Genomic DNA, 20,250 nt, shown 5'->3' on the forward strand with positions numbered 1-20,250 from the left:
TTCATATTCCAACATTTTCTTACTGAGATAATACACAGCCTTTTCATGCTTGGTTTCTGGATCTTGCTGTGCTAACATACAACCCATTGTGGTTTCTGTTACTGACAAGTAAAGCATCAAAGGATGCCCCGGTATTACTGGTGCTACTATCGGTGGTTCAGCCAAACTTTGTTTTATCTTCTCAAAGGCCTGTTGACATTCCTTCGTCCATTCTTTAGAAGAGTTTTTCTTTAAGAGCTTAAAGATAGGTTCACAAGTTGATGTCAGATGAGCGATGAATCGCCTTAGGAACTGTATCCTTCCTAGGAATCCCCGAATTTCCTTCTCGGTTTTAGGCAGCGACATCTCCTGGATAGCCTTAATTTTCTGAGGATCTACCTCTATGCCCCTTTGACTCACCATAAATCCAAGCAACTTACCGGAGGTAACCCCGAATACACACTTGCTAGGATTCAGGCGAAGCTGGTATTTGAGAATTCTTTCAAAGAACTTCTTAAGGTTTGGGATATGATCTCTCCTTTCCTTCGCCTTTACAATCATATCATCGACATAAACTTCGACTTCTCTATGTATCATGTCATGGAGTAGGACTGTAGCTGCTCTTTGATATGTCGCACCGGCATTCTTAAGACCAAATGGCATTACCCGATAGCAATATGTCCCCCATTGTGTAATGAACGAGGTCTTAGCCATGTCCTCGGGTGCCATCTTAATTTGATTGTAGCCCGAAAAACCATCCATGAACGATAGTAATTCATGCCCGGCCGTATTGTCTACCAGGATATCGATATGTGGTAGAGGGAAATCATCTTTTGGACTTGCCTTGTTCAAATCCTTGAAATCTACACACATTCTCACCTTTCCATCTTTCTTCAGTACAGGTACTATATTTGCGAGCCATTCTGGATATTCTACCACTTGCAGGAACCCAGCATTCAACTGCTTAGTAACTTCTTCTTCTACTTTCAGGACCCACTCGGGCTTCATTCTCCTTAGCTTCTGCTTTTTAGGTTTAATCCCAGGCAACAAAGGTAGATTGTGCTGAACAATGTCTTCGCTCAACCCGGGCATATCTTTGTAGGACCAGGCAAAAACTTCTTTATATTCCTTAAGTAGGTTTATTAATTCATCGCGCTCTTCAGAGGATAGAGTATTTCCAATTCGTATTTTCTGTATTAAATCTTCTGTTCCGATGTTTATAATTTCGATTTCATCTTTAAGAGGCTGGGCCCGGCGCTCCTCCTCTTGTTTGAGCATATGCTGCAATTCAAGGGGAGTTTGTCGATCCCCTCTTCCTCGTCTGAGGAGGGAGTGTTATCATTATTATTAAAGTCAGAAGCAAACACAGAGACATACTGAGAATCAGATTTCATTGAATTGAAAGAAATTACATCATTATTATCGGACTCATCCTGAACAGGCTCAGGATTCACATAGTAAATAAACTCAGAAAATGACTCACCTGGACTAGGCACTGACACTGATTCAATCGACTTGACTAGACTTGACTTAGCAATAAAATAAGATGGAAAAACATCAGAACTCCAGTTTGAAAGATTTTCTGTTGCAGGTGCAATCTGACTCTGAGGTTCAGTAAAGGTATCATTACTCTGAATAACTGCCACCAGCACATCTTCACAATCGGTCTCTTCTTGTTCTTCAGAATAGTAATCAACATCTGGCACATTTTCTTCAAACAAAGATCCCAGAACATCTGGCTCAAGGTAGACTAACCAGTCCTCAACAGCTTTCTCAACATAATATATTCGGCGGTTCTGTTTCTGGGAGAGCAAGGCCACTGAATATTTCAAAACCGGGTATCATGATCCCTGTCACTGAGTCATACCATGGTTCAGAAAACCCATAGTATGTAGAGGTCTCACCTTCTTTGATAAAATGACCATTCATCGATAAGGAATATGGAGCCATTGGGTGGGAGTACCCTTCCGGTGCGGCGGACTTCTTCCTTCAATTTCAACAATTCTTCCATGGCTTCCTCCTCCTCCTCAGTAGGTACATATCCAAGACCGAAAATTCCATGGTTTGCTTTGATTGGGCGCCAGTGAGATGCCTTGCTTGGATCACGGCCCAAATTCATACCAGGGAAGTAATTCATTTTTCTCATCATCTTGGCCACCACAGGACTGATGGCAAAAGGCAAATACAACTCCTCCCGAGAGGCGTCCTCATAAGAAATAGCAGCAACGTCGAATGCGAAACCATTCAAGTTGTAGTCATCTGCTTTTGCAACTGGAAGGATCAAGGTTTCTCCTGTTATCTGCCCTATTTCTGGCCCTAGTGGCCTGGGTTAGAGCAACAACTTCAGCCAGTTGTTCCGGAGATATCTCTGGGGATACCTGTGTGGTATTCAATTCTTTCAACACAGCCTCTCTGTGTTTCTTTGATGCTATCAATAATCCCCATACAGATATAACAGCCTGAGTTTTCTTCAACTGCTGCACAACTTCATCATCTGGATCTTTCACATATTGCGGCTCCTCTCCTCGAGCCAATGCCCCTGGGTTTTCGACTCTCAATTCAGCAGGTTTGAAAATTCTTCCGCCCCTTGTCACATGTCTGACTTCATCCAATTCAGGCTCATCATAAGTGATAATTTGAGGGACTTGTGGCTCATAGGTGATTACCAAGGGAGGTACAGACTCTCTTAGGTATGATTCATCACAGAATATGATTTGGGGTTCAGAAATGGATTTTAAGGCACATATGAGGGTGAGAGGGTCAAACTCAGAATCTCCTATGGTTATGGCATTAACGGCAGCAGGAGGGTTTGCATGACCAGGTAGTGGGTTTTGGGTGACATTGGGTCTTGGCTGGAATGCAATGACTTTCTCATCAATGAGTTTCTGGATTCTATATTTCAAGGCAATGCAGTTGTTAGTAAGATGACCAGGACCTCTGTGATACTCACAGTGTAGGTCAGCTCGCCAATTTGCAGGTAGAGGATTGGGTGGAGGCCGGATGGCAGGTAGGGTTATGCGACCTGAAGCCAGACACTGCTTAAGCACCTCTGAAGATGGAATGGGGAGAGGGGTAAATTCTACCCGGGTTTGTTGCCGAGGTGCGGTCGCGGGTTGAGCATAGTCCATTACTAGAGGTTCTTGGGATTTGGAGGACTGAGCATTGGAACGAGAGATGCTACTGACTTGGGCTAGAGGGAACTTTTTGAAGTCTCTGGGGTTTGGGTTGCTACGGTTAAATACACCTTGAGCCATAGCCTCCTCTATCTGGGTGCCAGCCACAATGAAGTGTTTGAAGTCTGGATAGTATTGCAATGACATGTGATACTGGAGTTGGGGGGAAATATTTTTCATGATTATTTGAACCTGCTCCTCCTCAGACGGGCGCTCCATCATCTGAGCTGCTATTCTCCTCCATCTTTTCACAAAAATCAGGAAGGATTCCCTCGAGTCTTGCTTTGTTCTCTCTAAATCCTTTCTGGTGATTTCTGTCCCATCATCATATTTAAACTGCCTGATGAATTGTTCGCCGATATCCTTCCATGTTCTGTAACGAGTCTTGTCCAAGACCATGAACCATCTCCTAGCAACCTTGGTTAGGGAAACTGTGAACAATTGAGCCATTTGCTCAGGAGATAAGCCTTGAGGCTGACACATGATGGTGAACATTTGCAAATGTGTGATTGGATAACCCACACCATCATATTTGTCGAAATCGGGCATTTGAAAATTAGAAGGAAGGCGGATTTTGGGAAATAGAGTAAGATCACTGGGATTGAAACCACCCTGGTCTTGAAACTGAATGTCTTGAACTTTCCTGGTAAGAGTCTCTAATTTCTCCATAACAAACTTATCAACCATGAACTGAGAAGGCCTACTGCGATCCTCGCTGTACTGCTCTTTTTCTAAGTCTTCTTCGGCTTTATCGGGGATATTGATGAACACTGGTTGGGCAGGTGCTGCTGAAGTAGCTGCTTGGTGCATAGGCCCTTTATCCTTGGACAATGATGGTCCCAACTTTTCAGAAAGTTGAGCCTTGATAACTCGGTTCTCTTCTTTGAGTTCTTGAAGCTGTTGGAGAATCAAGGTAAGAGTATCGGTAATAGCAGCAGGTGGAAGGCCATCTTGGTTATCTGCCATTGGTGAGGATGAGAAAGAAGGAGATGCTGGGGTTCTCAGAGAGGGTGGTGGAGAGACAGAATTCCTCTCCAATCGTGAAGAGACCCGAACCCAAGGAGCAATGGGGTTAGCTATGGTGTTTACTGCCCTGTAATATTTGAAAGACACATTTTAAAATCACGGAAAGAAGTAAACAATGACGCATGCATAGACTAGGATAATGAGAGAGAAAGATGAACTTTATTGATCAATCATTAAAATTTGAGTACATGGTTCAATCTTTCAAAGATAAACGGATAAGATTAAACATGGAACTAAGAATTCTTTTTAGACTTCTTCTTTGGACGACAATCTTGCTCAGCTGACTCTTTTAGAGGTTTGATGATCCTGGCATCCCAAGCAGATGAAACGGCTTTGACAATCTTGGGCTTGAGATCCTCAGGCGGATAGAAATGACGAAGGGGAGGCACAATAGATTGCTCCCTTCCATACTGACGCAGGATCCTGGCAGGAACATAAAAGGAAGTCTTTTTTAGACCAAGAAGGCGAACGTAGTTAGCTTCTCTAGTGTTGAAGACGGCTTCTTAGATTCCAGGAATTTGCCAATAAATCTGATCTTGTCGGCGAGAATTTAACCATTCAACCCAATCGCTTTTATGACCGAAAGAAACATCATGACGCCATTCACTGAAGGTGTACAACGTATGATCGAAATGCACAGGAGCTGCAATTTTTAGTTTGTGGCACAACCACACCTGAAGTAAAGCAGGACATCCTGAGAAAGAACCAACGAATGAGCGAACATAAGAGCCTGGACCTGAGCTGGCACGAAGACGAGCCATATCATCCAAACCATTGAAGGTTTCTGCAAGCATAGTAGGAATTGGATTGGCACCACGATCCATTTGATCGACGAGGTCCAAGAGAACAGCTGACTGTGGTACCCGATCCCGCGAGAGGGGTGGGGCGCGAGCCGCCTCGCACTCTCTCTTGGTCTCCCGTACCCACGCGATTGGCGTGTGCATTTAATTATTGATTTGAATTCGTCTTTCATGTGAACTTGGGATCACTAAGGCAATCCGAATTCCACACGAAAGAGACTGACAGAGTCGCCACCTAGATGTGGGATCTAGGACCCGAAATTAACCAGAAATCTAGACTCGCTACCTGGTTACGAGAATGGAAGGTATGGGGAGTTATCCGCCACATGCACCATTCCTGCCCGATAATCGGTCTTCGATTCCAAAAGCTAACTCTTTTAAATTTATTTTAAATGGCTCATTCAACTCTATGTTAATGTGCGAACTAAGTGACATGCATCCTATGATCTAATTTCAATGAGAATCCTAAATGTGTATCTTGATTTATTAATTTGTCTGGATTCAATCTAAGTGAAAGTTCTCCTAGAATTCTAATTTCATGGAAAGTCCTAAGTGATTTGATTAAGTATTTACAAGAAAATTAATATACAAAACACCACAATTTGTTGTGGTGCCGACTCGCGGGTGGTATGCCATCAGACATCCAAGCTGCCTACGTACCCAAGCCTCACTGGGATCAGAGTCGACGTAGTTCGGTGCACCTAAGCTAAGCTACTTATGCCTAACTCAACTAGGACACCGACCTAGACGGGATTGACTGTTTCAACAGTTTTAGGAGAAGTTATTTAATTCAAGTTGAGGATTTTATTATCTTAGGATTTCATCTAAGATGCTATATGATTCTCATCTAAATGCAAATGGTCCCTTAGACTAATGCAGGTTTGCCTACATCCTAGTTTACTAGGCTTGTCCTAGGGAAAGATTGGGTGACTAGTGTAACTAGACCTATGGCACGGTTGCTATACATAGCAAACGTCCGTGATGAGGCTGGACTCCTAACTCTAGGACTCCCTAAAACCTAAGACTCCCTAAAACTTAGGACACGACATGACACCGGTGTTCCTAAATTGGGCTCTAAGGGTCCTTACGACGGAAACCATAATCCAATGGTTCCGAGAGACACGAGATGAATCGAGATGATGAATAGTGTGAGGGAATGGGAAAGATAGAGAAAGGTGCGACTGAACTTGGGAGTGCCAAATTGCCTACGTACCCCGTGATGGGGATCAAGCCACACGTAGTTCCACTGGGGAGGTTACTTGGATTTTGGAAAACAGAATTGGTATTTGGATCAGGAATCGGGTTTGTATTTGAGCATTGGACTTGAGATTCAGAAACATTGATTTAGCAATGGGATTTTGGAATTGGGAATTTGCATCAAAGAATTGAGCATATAGGAATCATCAAGGGTTTGAATTTTGGGAATTCAAAATGGGCGGGCTTATGAGATTCGGCCAAATGGATTCAGACATGCGACTCAGATTGTGTTGGGATATGACTTGGTTAGGCAAAAGGGAGGAAGTTCTATTAGATGTAAACGGGCATTAGTAGAATAGGGGAATGACTCGGTTGTGACATGGAAGGCCGCCACTTGGTCGAATGCGACTCGGTTGCATTGGGATGGGTTGATTAAGGAATTGGATTGAGTCAACTAAGGGGAGAGTCCAATCGGTTAAAGAGGTTGAGCATACTCGACTAGAGAGTTGGGTCAACTCGACTAGGGAGGTTGGCTAGAGTTGACTCAGTTGAGCTGGGTTGGGATCCCACTTGGTTGGATTGTATTGGGGCGATTTGACTTAAGCTGCAGGTGGCCTGGCTGGGTTAGATTTAATGTAACCAGATTTATGGATAAATGGTGTGCCTCAGTGAGTGGACAAAGGTATGGCTTGGGTTGATGTGACTCGGTTATAGGGTTTAAGGCTTATGGGTATGGGGTTTAGTGAGTTGGGTCTAAGTTAGGAGCAAACCCGAGACTAGCCATGGTCTAACCAGGAGGAAGCAGGGTACAAACCAGGGTGCGGACCAGGGTGCACCAGGGTGCGAACCAGCAGGGAACCAGGGTGCGAACCAGCAGGGGAACCAGGGTGCAACCAGCAGGGAACCTGGGTGCAACCAGCAGCGAACCTGGGTGCAACCAGGGTCTAACCAGAGTGCGAACCAGCAGGGAACCAGGGTGCGAACCAGTATCGAACCTGGGTGCAACCAGCAACGAACCTGGGTGCAACCAGGGTCTAACCAGAGGCTAACCAGGGGGAACCAGGGTGTGAACCAGGGTACGAACCAGAGTACAACCAGGGGCTGGCCAGGGTGCGAACCAGGGTGCGAATTAGTAGGGAACCAGAGTGCGAACCAGCAGGGAACCAGGGTGCGAACCAGCAGGGAACCAGGGTGCAACCAGTATCGAACCTGGGTGCAACCAGCAGCGAACCTGGGTGCAACCAGGAGCTAACCAGAGGCTAACCAGGGGGAACCAGGGTGTGAACCATTAGGGAAAAATAAAAATGAAGATCAGATGGGTTAAGAGAAGAGGGAAACATGTATAACTTCAAAGTCTACCATCAAGAAGAATATGAGTAAAGATTGATCCTAGATGCTTCCTAACATGGTTTTTCTTTTAAAGTAAAAGATATGCATGAAAACAGACCCTACATAAAATTGAAATAAATGCCTACCTCTTTGAAAACCCACTTTGTGTTTGATTTTTCTTTGATGTTAATTCCTTGAAGATGATTCCTTGCTTGATAATGACCGCTTTTGATATATATCACCCAACGTATAAAATCACCCGATCCGGCAAGGATGGCCGAACCCTTGAAGAGATGAGGGAGAGGGATGAATTTTCTAAGAGAGGGGTTCTTTTTTTTCTTCTCTTCTTCCTCCTCTTTTTGGATGGTGGGATGAGAGGGTATTTATAGGAGAATGGGATAGGAGGTTAGGTGAGGTTAGGTGAGGTTAGGTGAGGTTAGGTAAGGTTAGGTGAGGTTAGGTGGTTAGGTGAGGTTAGGTGAGGTTAGGTGAGGTTTGGATGGTTAGGATGAGAGGAGAGGTTAGGTGAGGTTAGGTGAGGTTTGGATGGTTAGGATGAGAGGAGAGGTTAGGTGATTTTGGATGGTTAGACCCAGGTCAAGATCTGCCATTGATCTAACGATTTACGGAAATCGGGTCTCGGAATGGAATCAGGGTCCGGGCTATGAAGTGACCCTAGCTTATTTTGTCCCGATTGATGATCCGTAAAGTCAGATCAAGATATTAATGACCTAAAACATATAAATCAATGATAGAGGGGGTTCTCACATGGATTTAACACACTAAATTCACCAATCAGGGTATTTTTCAATTTTTCGGATCTAATCATCTCACCAGGTACATCTCTTTATCATTTTGTTTTTTTCAAAAAATTTGAGGATGCATACTTTACCAATGAAATTCTACGGATCAATATATTAGGTTATTGTTGGTTAAAGTAAGGCAAAATGTGGGTGTCTACAGATGCCCCTCTTTGGTAGAGACGGCGTAGTCATCGAATACCAAAGTCAAAATGACAGAACCATTTTGCGTAGCTTTAATCGACAAAGAACCCCCTAAACACAATGCAACCTAATATAATGCAAGACCTTAGATGAAATCCTAGAATTGGAATGCAATAAAACAAACCCGCTGCGGTGCCGCTGGCAACGAGAGAAATGGGATACCATTTTCAAATGGATTTTCGGAGGGAAAGGAATATCGCTTTTGAACAGCTTCAGAGGAAATGAGACGTCATTTTCAAATGGTCTCAGAGAGAATAATGGATGACTTTTGAAAGATTCTTAATGAAAACGCAGCATCATTTTTGAATGGGCTTGGGCAAGATGAAATACCGTATTTATACGGATTCGAAGGAAATGAGACATCATAGTTGTATGATGTTCAAAGGGGATAAGAGACCATAGTTGTATGGACTCGAAGAGAATGAAATACCGTATTTGTACGGATTCCAAGGAAATGAGACATCATAGTTGTATGATGTTCAAAGGGGATAAGAGACTATAGTTGTATGGACTCGAAGAGAATGAAATACCGTTTTTGTACGGATTCCAAGGAAATGAGACATCATAGTTGTATGATGTTCAAAGGGGATAAGAGACCATAGTTGTATGGACTTGAAGAGAATGAAATACCGTATTTGTACGGATTCCAAGGAAATGAGACATCATAGATGTATGATGTTCAAAGACGATAAGAGACCATAGTTGTATGGTCTCGAAGAAAAGAGGCACCGTTCTCAAACGGGCTCGAAGAATTTAGAGATTTTTCATAGGATTGGATTTATTATTATTTTTTTGAATCGGGGATTGGATTTGATGAATTTTTTTTTTTAATTTATTTTATTTTTTTTTAATTTTATTTTTGGGAAATGAAACATCATAGTTGTATGATGTTCAAAGGGGATAAGAGACCATAGTTGTATGGACTCGAAGAGAATGAAATACCATATTTGTACGGATTCCAAGGAAATGAGACATCATAGTTGTATGATGTTCAAAGGGGATAAGAGACCATAGTTGTATGAACTCGGAGAGAATGAAATACCGTATTTGTACGGATTCCAAGGGAATGGGACATCATAGTTGTATGATGTTCAAAAGGGGATAAGAGACCATAGTTGTATGGACTCGAAGAGAATGAAATACCGTATTTGTACGGATTCCAAGGGAATGAGACATCATAGTTGTATGATGTTCAGAGAGTATAAGAGACCATAGTTGTATGGACTCGAAGAGAATGAAATACCGTATTTGTACGGATTCCAAGAAAATGAGACATCATAGATGTATGATGTTCAAAGAGGATAAGAGACCATAGTTGTATGGACTCGAAGAAAAGAGGCACCGTTCACAAACGGGCTCAAGGAGAAGACGAGACCATTCACAAATGGATTCGAGAAATGAGGCACCGTTCACAAACGGGCTCAAGGAGAAGACAAGACCATTCACAAATGGACTCGAGAAATGAGGCACCGTTCACAAACGGGCTCAAAGAGGACACGAGACCATTCACAAATGGACTCAGAAAATGAGGCACCGTTCACAAACGGGCTCAAGGAGAAGATGAGACCATTCACAAATGGACTCAGAGAATGAGACACCGTTCACAAACGGGTTCAAGGAGAAGACGAGACCATTCACAAATGGACTCGAGAAATGAGGCCCCGTTCACAAACGGGCTCGAAGAATTTAGATATTTTTTATGAACTTGAATTTGACGTAGGATTGGATTTTTTTTTTTTTTAATTAAGGATTTGGATTTGATAAATTTTTTTATTTTTGGAAAATGAGGTACCGTCCGCAAACGGGCTCAAGGAGAAGATGAGACCATTCACAAATGGACTCGAGAAATGAGGCACCCTTCACAAACGGGCTCAAAGAGGACACGAGACCATTCACAAATGGACTCAGAAAATGAGGCACCGTTCACAAACGGGCTCAAGGAGAAGATGAGACCATTCACAAATGGACTCAGAGAATGAGACACCGTTCACAAACGGGCTCAAGGAGAAGACGAGACCATTCACAAATGGCCTCGAGAAAAGAGGCACCGTTCACAAACGGGCTCGAAGAATTTAGAGGTTTTCATGAATTTGAATTTGACGTAGAATTGGATTTGATGAATTTTGGATTTGAACTTAATGAAATCGGGGACATTATAGATCGTGCACAGTAAAGATATTGGAAACCAAGACTTTGACGAATGATGAGACGACCAACCTTATGAACGAAGAACCATTAGTAACAAGAATGGATTAGGAACACTTTTATGAAACTTCAACAAGATTTTTCTCAATGAGACTGTTGGTCTTGTCTTCTTGGGATTTTGATAACTGAAACCTTGAACAAGACATTTGAGATTGATAATTTAGAACAATGGCTCTCTTGGATATAATCATGAAAAAGTGGGATTTGCCTCTTGACAGGTGTTTAGATAAACATTTCTTGACCAGGATAGTATTTAACTAACTGGAAGGAGATTCCGAATTTTAATGGTTCATCTTTCTGAGAAATTGGCTCAACCACCATTGCATCTGGGGCTCTTCCAAGCTTAAGGTGCCTTCCTGGGGTATGATCTTTTTACGGAAGCTGGGCTTTTTGATGTTTCTACTTCTGAACTCTTCTGAGTTGATCTTCTTTGAAATGTAGCTGTTTGACTAGATTCTCGAACCCTTTCAGGTATAATTGCAGGGAGCTGCCTAGGCCGGGCTTCCTTCACCAAGACAGTTACATCATTTGGACATAGGAACGACGATTGACTCTTTTTAAAGAGAAAACTTAGATGAAAGGCACTACTCAAAGGATTGAGCAGCCCTGAAGGAGTGAACTTAGAATAACAAAGATTGACTGACTACACTGACAGACACAGTGATGCTTCTGACTTAGTTAATATTTTGTTTGGTAAGTCTATCCTTCCGAGGAATAGTTTTTCAATTGGTAAACACTGGACCTTTTCCTTAAAACAGTAATGCCTCAAGGATTTAATTACGACCCCTAAGATTGCTTAGCTTCAATGCCCCCAGTTTTGAGGATGTTACTTGAATTTGTTTGAACTTCAGTTAATCTTCAGTCTTGATATCGGATGTGGCCTTCTTATAATGATTCTCTTACCGTGACCAAGTCACCTTTTTGGGGTTTTTAACTTGGCGGACCGTGCTAGCCTTAACTTTTGCCTGAATCGCCTTTCTAGGTTTTCGATTCAGCAGGCTGTCCCCTTAGCTTTTGCCTAAGCCGTCCTTTCGGGTTTTCAACTTAGCAGGGGAATGATCTTAAATTTTGCCTAAACCGCCTTTTCAGGTTTTCAGTCTAGCAGATCTTCAAACTCCGTTCTTTTTCTTATTCATCATTTTTTTTTCTTATCGTGTCTCGAGACCTAGATCATTAGTTCTGAACATCGGGAGGACTTCATAGGTAGGATAGGGCTTTACAAAGAATGGCTTAAGGCTCGACAAAGATTTCGACCGAACCTATGAACAGGTTGCCTACATATCCCCATGTAGGAATCAGGTCGTGTGTAATTCAGGGCGAATGCCCCTAGTTTGAAGATAAATTGTTTGAAGGTTAATTGATTTTTCCTTTTTTTCGTTCTTTCTGGAATGATTGACTTCTCTTCTGTTGGAACTTGTCCCTCTTCTTTTTTTCTGAAACGATTGAATTTCTTTTCTTTTTTTCTTTGAATCGTCCGAACTCGGTTTAACCGAGCTGCCTACGTACCCCAGTGTAGGGATCAGGTCTCGCGTAGTTCGGGGAAATGCCCCTGGTTTGATGGGTTTTCAAGAAAATTTTATTCAGGCTCGAAGGGTTTGCAAACCGGTATTCTTTTGACATTGGTTCTGATTTTGGGATTTATTCGGCCAAAGGGGGCCTTCCGATGTTCAGATTGGCTAGAGTCCGTCTGGTACTGATTATTTTTTTCTTTTTTGTTTTGTTTTGTTTTTTTTTTTTTTACGGAGTTTGACGGCATTTCCAGGTAAGAGATAATGGATCTTCTTCTTCCAAGATTCTAAAGTGTGCTTTCGACTTTCATAGAGCGAAACTTGTTCTTTGACATCCTCCATCTATGGATTCGTACTCTCGATATCTGATGATCACTTTTCATTGTTTGCTCTTGAACTTTTCATCTTGAATTTGTTGGCTTTTTGCTATGAATTTGAGAACCAAGGTCATTGATTGGAAATATGAAAGTTGTTTCCACTCTATGCCCCTTGTATAGCATATATCTTCTCACTTTCTTCATTTTCTTTGAGCTTTCCATCTATGTCTTGCCCCTGGTATCGGTTGTAGCTTTTCTAGACAATCTTCTTATTCTTGAAATAATTTTATCAATTCTTCACACTCTTTAGAGGGTAATGTATTTTCAATCGGCATTCACTGAATCAAAGTTTCAGTGCCAGTGTTTATCATTTCAATTTCATCTTTGAAAGGTTGGGATTGGCGCTCCTCCTCTCGTTCAAGTAATTGCTGTGACTCAAGTGGAGTTTCGTCAATTTTGTCCTCATTTGAAGAGGGAGTCTTATTTTAAGATCAGAAGCACACTTAAGAACAGACACAAGTGAACTTTTTGGAACTGACTGAAATTTTATTTAAAGAAAAGCTATTACATCAGACGACCTATCCTGAACATGCTCAGGATTCACAACTCTAAATAAGAAAGGGAAACAGAAGATAACTTGCCTGGACTAGGCATTGACCTTTAACTGTAAGACCGGACTCAACAATTATACTGACCATGATGACTGACTCAACATAAAATAGTAAGTGACTAAAACTTTAACTGCTGCAACTGTTTGGCGTTGAAGGCTCGGCGAAGGCTGGTTCGTTCTGAACATCATCATGGCTGATACTTTCAATTTTGGACAATGATGACTGATTCGCATAGGGAAATGCCCCTAGCTCAAGGATTCTGAGAGTGAACTCTGAAGGACTTAGCAAAATAATCTTGAAAAAGGTAGCCCCTAGAGGAGGAACAGACCAGGGGTACAAGCAAGATTGGATTATCTGGACCAGGCATGATCAGATCATGAGAACGCATAATCGAAAGATTGTGAGATTCTGCATCTGCCAGTTAGGGGATGGCATGAAGATACGATCGAATCGTATGACAGAAGAACGAAAGACGCACGATCAAAAGATTAGATGAGATAGCATAAGATTGCTTTCAACGGATAGATCATGAATGACTAATCCTATGAGATCTTTGGAAATGATGGGATTTATATCCTAACTCAAAGGGAATTTTTTTTTTTTTTTTTCACATTTTATCAGTGTTACCTGAAGGTATCAACCTTAATCCTAATCTATCGGAGTGGAGAGAGAATCTCGACTCATGACTTTGTTCGTGTATATAAGGACCGATCGTGACCATTGGAAGATGGACCACGGCCTAATCTAGACACCAATGGGTAGGATCCTAAACTAGGCTCACACACGTGATGCACATGTGTTCGTATACTACATGCATGTGTGGGTTAATCTAGGGGTAAGGCCAAGAGTTCCCTTAGCGCGAATCCCTGCTCGATATACTGTACCAGTGTCCGGCGTATCAGTACGTGAACAAGAGATCCGTTTACGTACCATAAAGGTACCAGGCTAAGGGTGGAATGCTTCTCTAGCACAGAGGCACCAGGTGATGAAATCCCAGTCAACCATGCTAGATAACACTCCGGGTTCCTAAAATAGGACGTGTGTGCACGTGAGATGCAAGGGTTTAGATGCAAGTGATGTAAGTGTGTGCAATAAGTTCGCGCGATCTATGATGCCTTCAGGTTTTGTTAGATTAAGTTTGAGTAAAATGTGATGAGAAAATAAAACAAGACAAACTAATCTGACAAGTATACAAGAGATAGAGTTCTTATGAGCCAGTTAAATTAAATTCAAATGAATTATCTTTTGGAATTTTAATGAAGTTAGGTGATCCCCAGCAGAGTCGCCAAACTGTGGTACCCGATCCCGCGAGAGGGGTGGGGCGCGAGCCGCCTCGCACTCTCTCTTGGTCTCCCGTACCCACGCGATTGGCGTGTGCATTTAATTATTGATTTGAATTCGTCTTTCATGTGAACTTGGGATCACTAAGGCAATCCGAATTCCACACGAAAGAGACTGACAGAGTCGCCACCTAGATGTGGGATCTAGGACCCGAAATTAACCAGAAATCTAGACTCGCTACCTGGTTACGAGAATGGAAGGTATGGGGAGTTATCCGCCACATGCACCATTCCTGCCCGATAATCGGTCTTCGATTCCAAAAGCTAACTCTTTTAAATTTATTTTAAATGGCTCATTCAACTCTATGTTAATGTGCGAACTAAGTGACATGCATCCTATGATCTAATTTCAATGAGAATCCTAAATGTGTATCTTGATTTATTAATTTGTCTGGATTCAATCTAAGTGAAAGTTCTCCTAGAATTCTAATTTCATGGAAAGTCCTAAGTGATTTGATTAAGTATTTACAAGAAAATTAATATACAAAACACCACAATTTGTTGTGGTGCCGACTCGCGGGTGGTATGCCATCAGACATCCAAGCTGCCTACGTACCCAAGCCTCACTGGGATCAGAGTCGACGTAGTTCGGTGCACCTAAGCTAAGCTACTTATGCCTAACTCAACTAGGACACCGACCTAGACGGGATTGACTGTTTCAACAGTTTTAGGAGAAGTTATTTAATTCAAGTTGAGGATTTTATTATCTTAGGATTTCATCTAAGATGCTATATGATTCTCATCTAAATGCAAATGGTCCCTTAGACTAATGCAGGTTTGCCTACATCCTAGTTTACTAGGCTTGTCCTAGGGAAAGATTGGGTGACTAGTGTAACTAGACCTATGGCACGGTTGCTATACATAGCAAACGTCCGTGATGAGGCTGGACTCCTAACTCTAGGACTCCCTAAAACCTAAGACTCCCTAAAACTTAGGACACGACATGACACCGGTGTTCCTAAATTGGGCTCTAAGGGTCCTTACGACGGAAACCATAATCCAATGGTTCCGAGAGACACGAGATGAATCGAGATGATGAATAGTGTGAGGGAATGGGAAAGATAGAGAAAGGTGCGACTGAACTTGGGAGTGCCAAATTGCCTACGTACCCCGTGATGGGGATCAAGCCACACGTAGTTCCACTGGGGAGGTTACTTGGATTTTGGAAAACAGAATTGGTATTTGGATCAGGAATCGGGTTTGTATTTGAGCATTGGACTTGAGATTCAGAAACATTGATTTAGCAATGGGATTTTGGAATTGGGAATTTGCATCAAAGAATTGAGCATATAGGAATCATCAAGGGTTTGAATTTTGGGAATTCAAAATGGGCGGGCTTATGAGATTCGGCCAAATGGATTCAGACATGCGACTCAGATTGTGTTGGGATATGACTTGGTTAGGCAAAAGGGAGGAAGTTCTATTAGATGTAAACGGGCATTAGTAGAATAGGGGAATGACTCGGTTGTGACATGGAAGGCCGCCACTTGGTCGAATGCGACTCGGTTGCATTGGGATGGGTTGATTAAGGAATTGGATTGAGTCAACTAAGGGGAGAGTCCAATCGGTTAAAGAGGTTGAGCATACTCGACTAGAGAGTTGGGTCAACTCGACTAGGGAGGTTGGCTAGAGTTGACTCAGTTGAGCTGGGTTGGGATCCCACTTGGTTGGATTGTATTGGGGCGATTTGACTTAAGCTGCAGGTGGCCTGGCTGGGTTAGATTTAATGTAACCAGATTTATGGATAAATGGTGTGCCTCAGTGAGTGGACAAAGGTATGGCTTGGGTTGATGTGACTCGGTTATAGGGTTTAAGGCTTATGGGTATGGGGTTTAGTGAGTTGGGTCTAAGTTAGGAGCAAACCCGAGACTAGCCATGGTCTAACCAGGAGGAAGCAGGGTACAAACCAGGGTGCGGACCAGGGTGCACCAGGGTGCGAACCAGCAGGGAACCAGGGTGCGAACCAGCAGGGGAACCAGGGTGCAACCAGCAGGGAACCTGGGTGCAACCAGCAGCGAACCTGGGTGCAACCAGGGTCTAACCAGAGTGCGAACCAGCAGGGAACCAGGGTGCGAACCAATATCGAACCTGGGTGCAACCAGCAACGAACCTGGGTGCAACCAGGGTCTAACCAGAGGCTAACCAGGGGGAACCAGGGTGTGAACCAGGGTACGAACCAGAGTACAACCAGGGGCTGGCCAGGGTGCGAACCAGGGTGCGAATTAGTAGGGAACCAGAGTGCGAACCAGCAGGGAACCAGGGTGCGAACCAGCAGGGAACCAGGGTGCAACCAGTATCGAACCTGGGTGCAACCAGCAGCGAACCTGGGTGCAACCAGGAGCTAACCAGAGGCTAACCAGGGGGAACCAGGGTGTGAACCATTAGGGAAAAATAAAAATGAAGATCAGATGGGTTAAGAGAAGAGGGAAACATGTATAACTTCAAAGTCTACCATCAAGAAGAATATGAGTAAAGATTGATCCTAGATGCTTCCTAACATGGTTTTTCTTTTAAAGTAAAAGATATGCATGAAAACAGACCCTACATAAAATTGAAATAAATGCCTACCTCTTTGAAAACCCACTTTGTGTTTGATTTTTCTTTGATGTTAATTCCTTGAAGATGATTCCTTGCTTGATAATGACCGCTTTTGATATATATCACCCAACGTATAAAATCACCCGATCCGGCAAGGATGGCCGAACCCTTGAAGAGATGAGGGAGAGGGATGAATTTTCTAAGAGAGGGGTTCTTTTTTTTCTTCTCTTCTTCCTCCTCTTTTTGGATGGTGGGATGAGAGGGTATTTATAGGAGAATGGGATAGGAGGTTAGGTGAGGTTAGGTGAGGTTAGGTGAGGTTAGGTAAGGTTAGGTGAGGTTAGGTGGTTAGGTGAGGTTAGGTGAGGTTAGGTGAGGTTTGGATGGTTAGGATGAGAGGAGAGGTTAGGTGAGGTTAGGTGAGGTTTGGATGGTTAGGATGAGAGGAGAGGTTAGGTGATTTTGGATGGTTAGACCCAGGTCAAGATCTGCCATTGATCTAACGATTTACGGAAATCGGGTCTCGGAATGGAATCAGGGTCCGGGCTATGAAGTGACCCTAGCTTATTTTGTCCCGATTGATGATCCGTAAAGTCAGATCAAGATATTAATGACCTAAAACATATAAATCAATGATAGAGGGGGTTCTCACATGGATTTAACACACTAAATTCACCAATCAGGGTATTTTTCAATTTTTCGGATCTAATCATCTCACCAGGTACATCTCTTTATCATTTTGTTTTTTTCAAAAAATTTGAGGATGCATACTTTACCAATGAAATTCTACGGATCAATATATTAGGTTATTGTTGGTTAAAGTAAGGCAAAATGTGGGTGTCTACACTGACGCAAAGCGAGAAGGCTGGACAGTGAGGAACCTAGCAAAAGAGCAGAATCTCAGAGCACGACGTCGGGCTTTCTAAATATCAACAGCACCAATGTGTCCAACAGGAGGGTAAATGTCAATCAGTTGCTGCATGGACACTTCTTGGCCTTTGATGAAAGAGCTCATGGATTCATCTGGATTATTCATCAAGCGAATGAACAAAGGACAATAATCTGGAACACATGATGGCTTCACTAGAGGGCCATCCACAGGATATTCCAATAAGGCACACCATTCTTCAAAGGTGGGACACATTTCTAAGTTGCCAAAATGGAAGACATGATGATCGGGATCCCAACACTCTGATGCGGCATAGAGTAATCCCCAATCGAGCTTAATGGTCGCCACATAGCCGAAGAGATTTTTCTCTTGCTCACTTATGGCATAGATATGGGATTCTCTTAATGTACCACAGATCCAATCAAGAATTGTACGAGTAGACATGGTGCCTGTAATCCAAGAGAAGGGATACAAGAATGATCAAGATTACATGAACACAAGATTGGGATAAGTTCCTGCCAGTAAAAGAAAGTATGAATACATGATCGAATCACATGATAGAAGATTGAAAATCGTACGATCAAGAGATGAGATGAGATAGCATAGGATTGCTTTCAACGGATAGATCATGAATGACTAATCCTATGAGATCTTTGGAAATGATGGGATTTATATCCTAACCCCAAAGGGAAAGTTTTTTAATCTTCGCACATTTTAACAGTGTTACCTGAAGGCATCAACCCTAATCCTAATCTATCGGAGTGGAGAGAGAATCTTGACTCATGAGTTTGTTCGTGTATCTAAGGACCGATCGTAGCCATTGGAAGATGGACTACAGCCTAATCTAGACACAAATGGGTAGGATATCCTAAACTAGGCTCAAACACGTGATGCACATGTGTTCGTATTCTACATGCATGTGTGGGTTAATCTAGGGGTAAGGCCAAGAGTTCCCTTAGCGCGAATCCATGTTCGATATACTGTACCAGTGTCCGGCGTATCAGTACGTGAACAAGAGATCCGTCTACGCACCATAAGGTGCTAGGCTAAGGGTGGAATGCTTCTCTAGCACAGAGGCACCAGGTGATGAAATCCCAGTCAACCATGCTAGATAACACTCCGGGTTCCTAAAATAGGACGTGTGTGCATGTGAGATCCAGGGTTTAGATGCAAGTGATGTAAGTGTGTGCAAATAGTTCGCGCAATCTATGATGCCTTCAGGTTTTGTTAGATTAAGTTCAAGTAAAATGTGATGAGAAAATAAAGCATACAAACTAATCTAACAAGTATATAAGAGATAGAGTTTTTATGAGCCAGTTAAATTAAATTCAAATGAGTTATCTTCTGAAATTTTAATGAAGTTAGGCGGTCCCCAGCAGAGTCGCCAAACTGTGGGACCCGATCCCGCGAGAGGGGTGGGGCGTGAGGCGCCACGCTCTCTCTTGGTCTCTTGTACCCACGCGATTGGCGTGTGTATTTTTATTATTGATTTTAATTCGTCTTTTATGTGAACTTGGGATCACTAAGGCAATCCGAATTCCACACAAAAGAAACTGACAGAGTCGCCACCTAGACGTGGGATCTAGGACCCATAATTAACCAGAAATCTAGACTAGCTACCTTGTTACAAGAATGGAATGTATGGGGATTTATCCACCACATGCACCATTCCTGCCCGATAATCGGTCTTCGATTCCAAAAGCTAACTCTTTTAAATTTATTTTAAATGGCTCATTCAACTCTCTGTTAATGTGCGAACTAAGTGACATGCATCCTATGATCTAATTTCAATGTGAATCCTAAATGTGTATCTTGATTTCTTAATTTGTCTGGATTCGATCTAAGTGAAAGTTCTCATAAAATTCTAATTTCATGGAAAATCCTAAGTGATTTGATTAAGCATTTACAAGAAAATTAATATACAAAACACCACAATTTGTTATGGTGCTGACTCGCGGTTAGTATGCCATCAGACATCCAAGCTGCCTACGTACCCAAGCCTCACTGGGATCAGAGTCGACGTAGTTCGGTGCACCTAAGCTAAGCTACATATGCCTAACTCAACTAAGACACCGACCTAGACGGATTTGACTGTTTCAACAGTTTTAGGAGAAGTTATTTAATTCAAGTTGAGGATTTTATTGTCCTAGAATTTCATCTAAGATGCTATATGATTCTTATCTAAATGCAAGTTGTTCCTTAGACTAATGCAGGTTAGCCTACATCCTAGTTTACTAGGCTTGTCCTATGGAAAGATTGGGTGACTAGTGTAACTAAACCTATGGCACGGCTGCTATCCATAGGACACGACACGACACCAGTGTTCCTAAATTG

At 42.6% G+C, this 20,250-nt stretch overlaps 1 protein-coding gene across 4 annotated transcripts; it reads right to left on the reverse strand.

Annotated features, from left to right (window-relative positions):
* Positions 1-1,411: 1,411 nt before the first annotated feature.
* On the reverse strand, positions 1,412-17,822 carry LOC143871281 (uncharacterized). 4 transcript variants are annotated; one of them, XM_077376672.1, is made up of 3 exons: positions 17,058-17,822; positions 7,651-13,503; positions 1,412-4,245 (listed from the first exon to the last, which is right to left on the reverse strand). In XM_077376672.1, the coding sequence occupies exon 3, from the start codon at positions 4,116-4,118 to the stop codon at positions 2,235-2,237; it is 1,884 nt and encodes a 627-aa protein (XP_077232787.1). In that variant the 5' UTR covers positions 4,119-4,245; positions 7,651-13,503; positions 17,058-17,822; the 3' UTR covers positions 1,412-2,234. The 4 variants fall into 4 exon arrangements, 2 of the variants coding, with proteins under 2 accessions (XP_077232787.1, XP_077232779.1); XM_077376664.1 differs by having other exon boundaries at positions 7,651-13,563; XR_013246359.1 differs by lacking the exon at positions 1,412-4,245 and adding an exon at positions 4,301-4,872 and having other exon boundaries at positions 7,651-13,563; positions 17,058-17,817.
* Between the last annotated feature and the right edge of the window lie 2,428 nt (positions 17,823-20,250).

The sequence above is a fragment of the Tasmannia lanceolata genome, unplaced genomic scaffold, assembly GCF_043159265.1.
Source record: "Tasmannia lanceolata isolate RefF3 unplaced genomic scaffold, GAP_Taslan_0.1 ptg000002l, whole genome shotgun sequence".
Classification (NCBI taxonomy): domain Eukaryota; kingdom Viridiplantae; phylum Streptophyta; class Magnoliopsida; order Canellales; family Winteraceae; genus Tasmannia; species Tasmannia lanceolata.

What these genes read in the sequence shown, in the direction of transcription:
- LOC143871281 (XM_077376672.1), bottom strand. Translation starts at nt 4,118, where the DNA reads ATGGCAGATAACCAAGATGGCCTTCCACCTGCTGCTATTACCGATACT.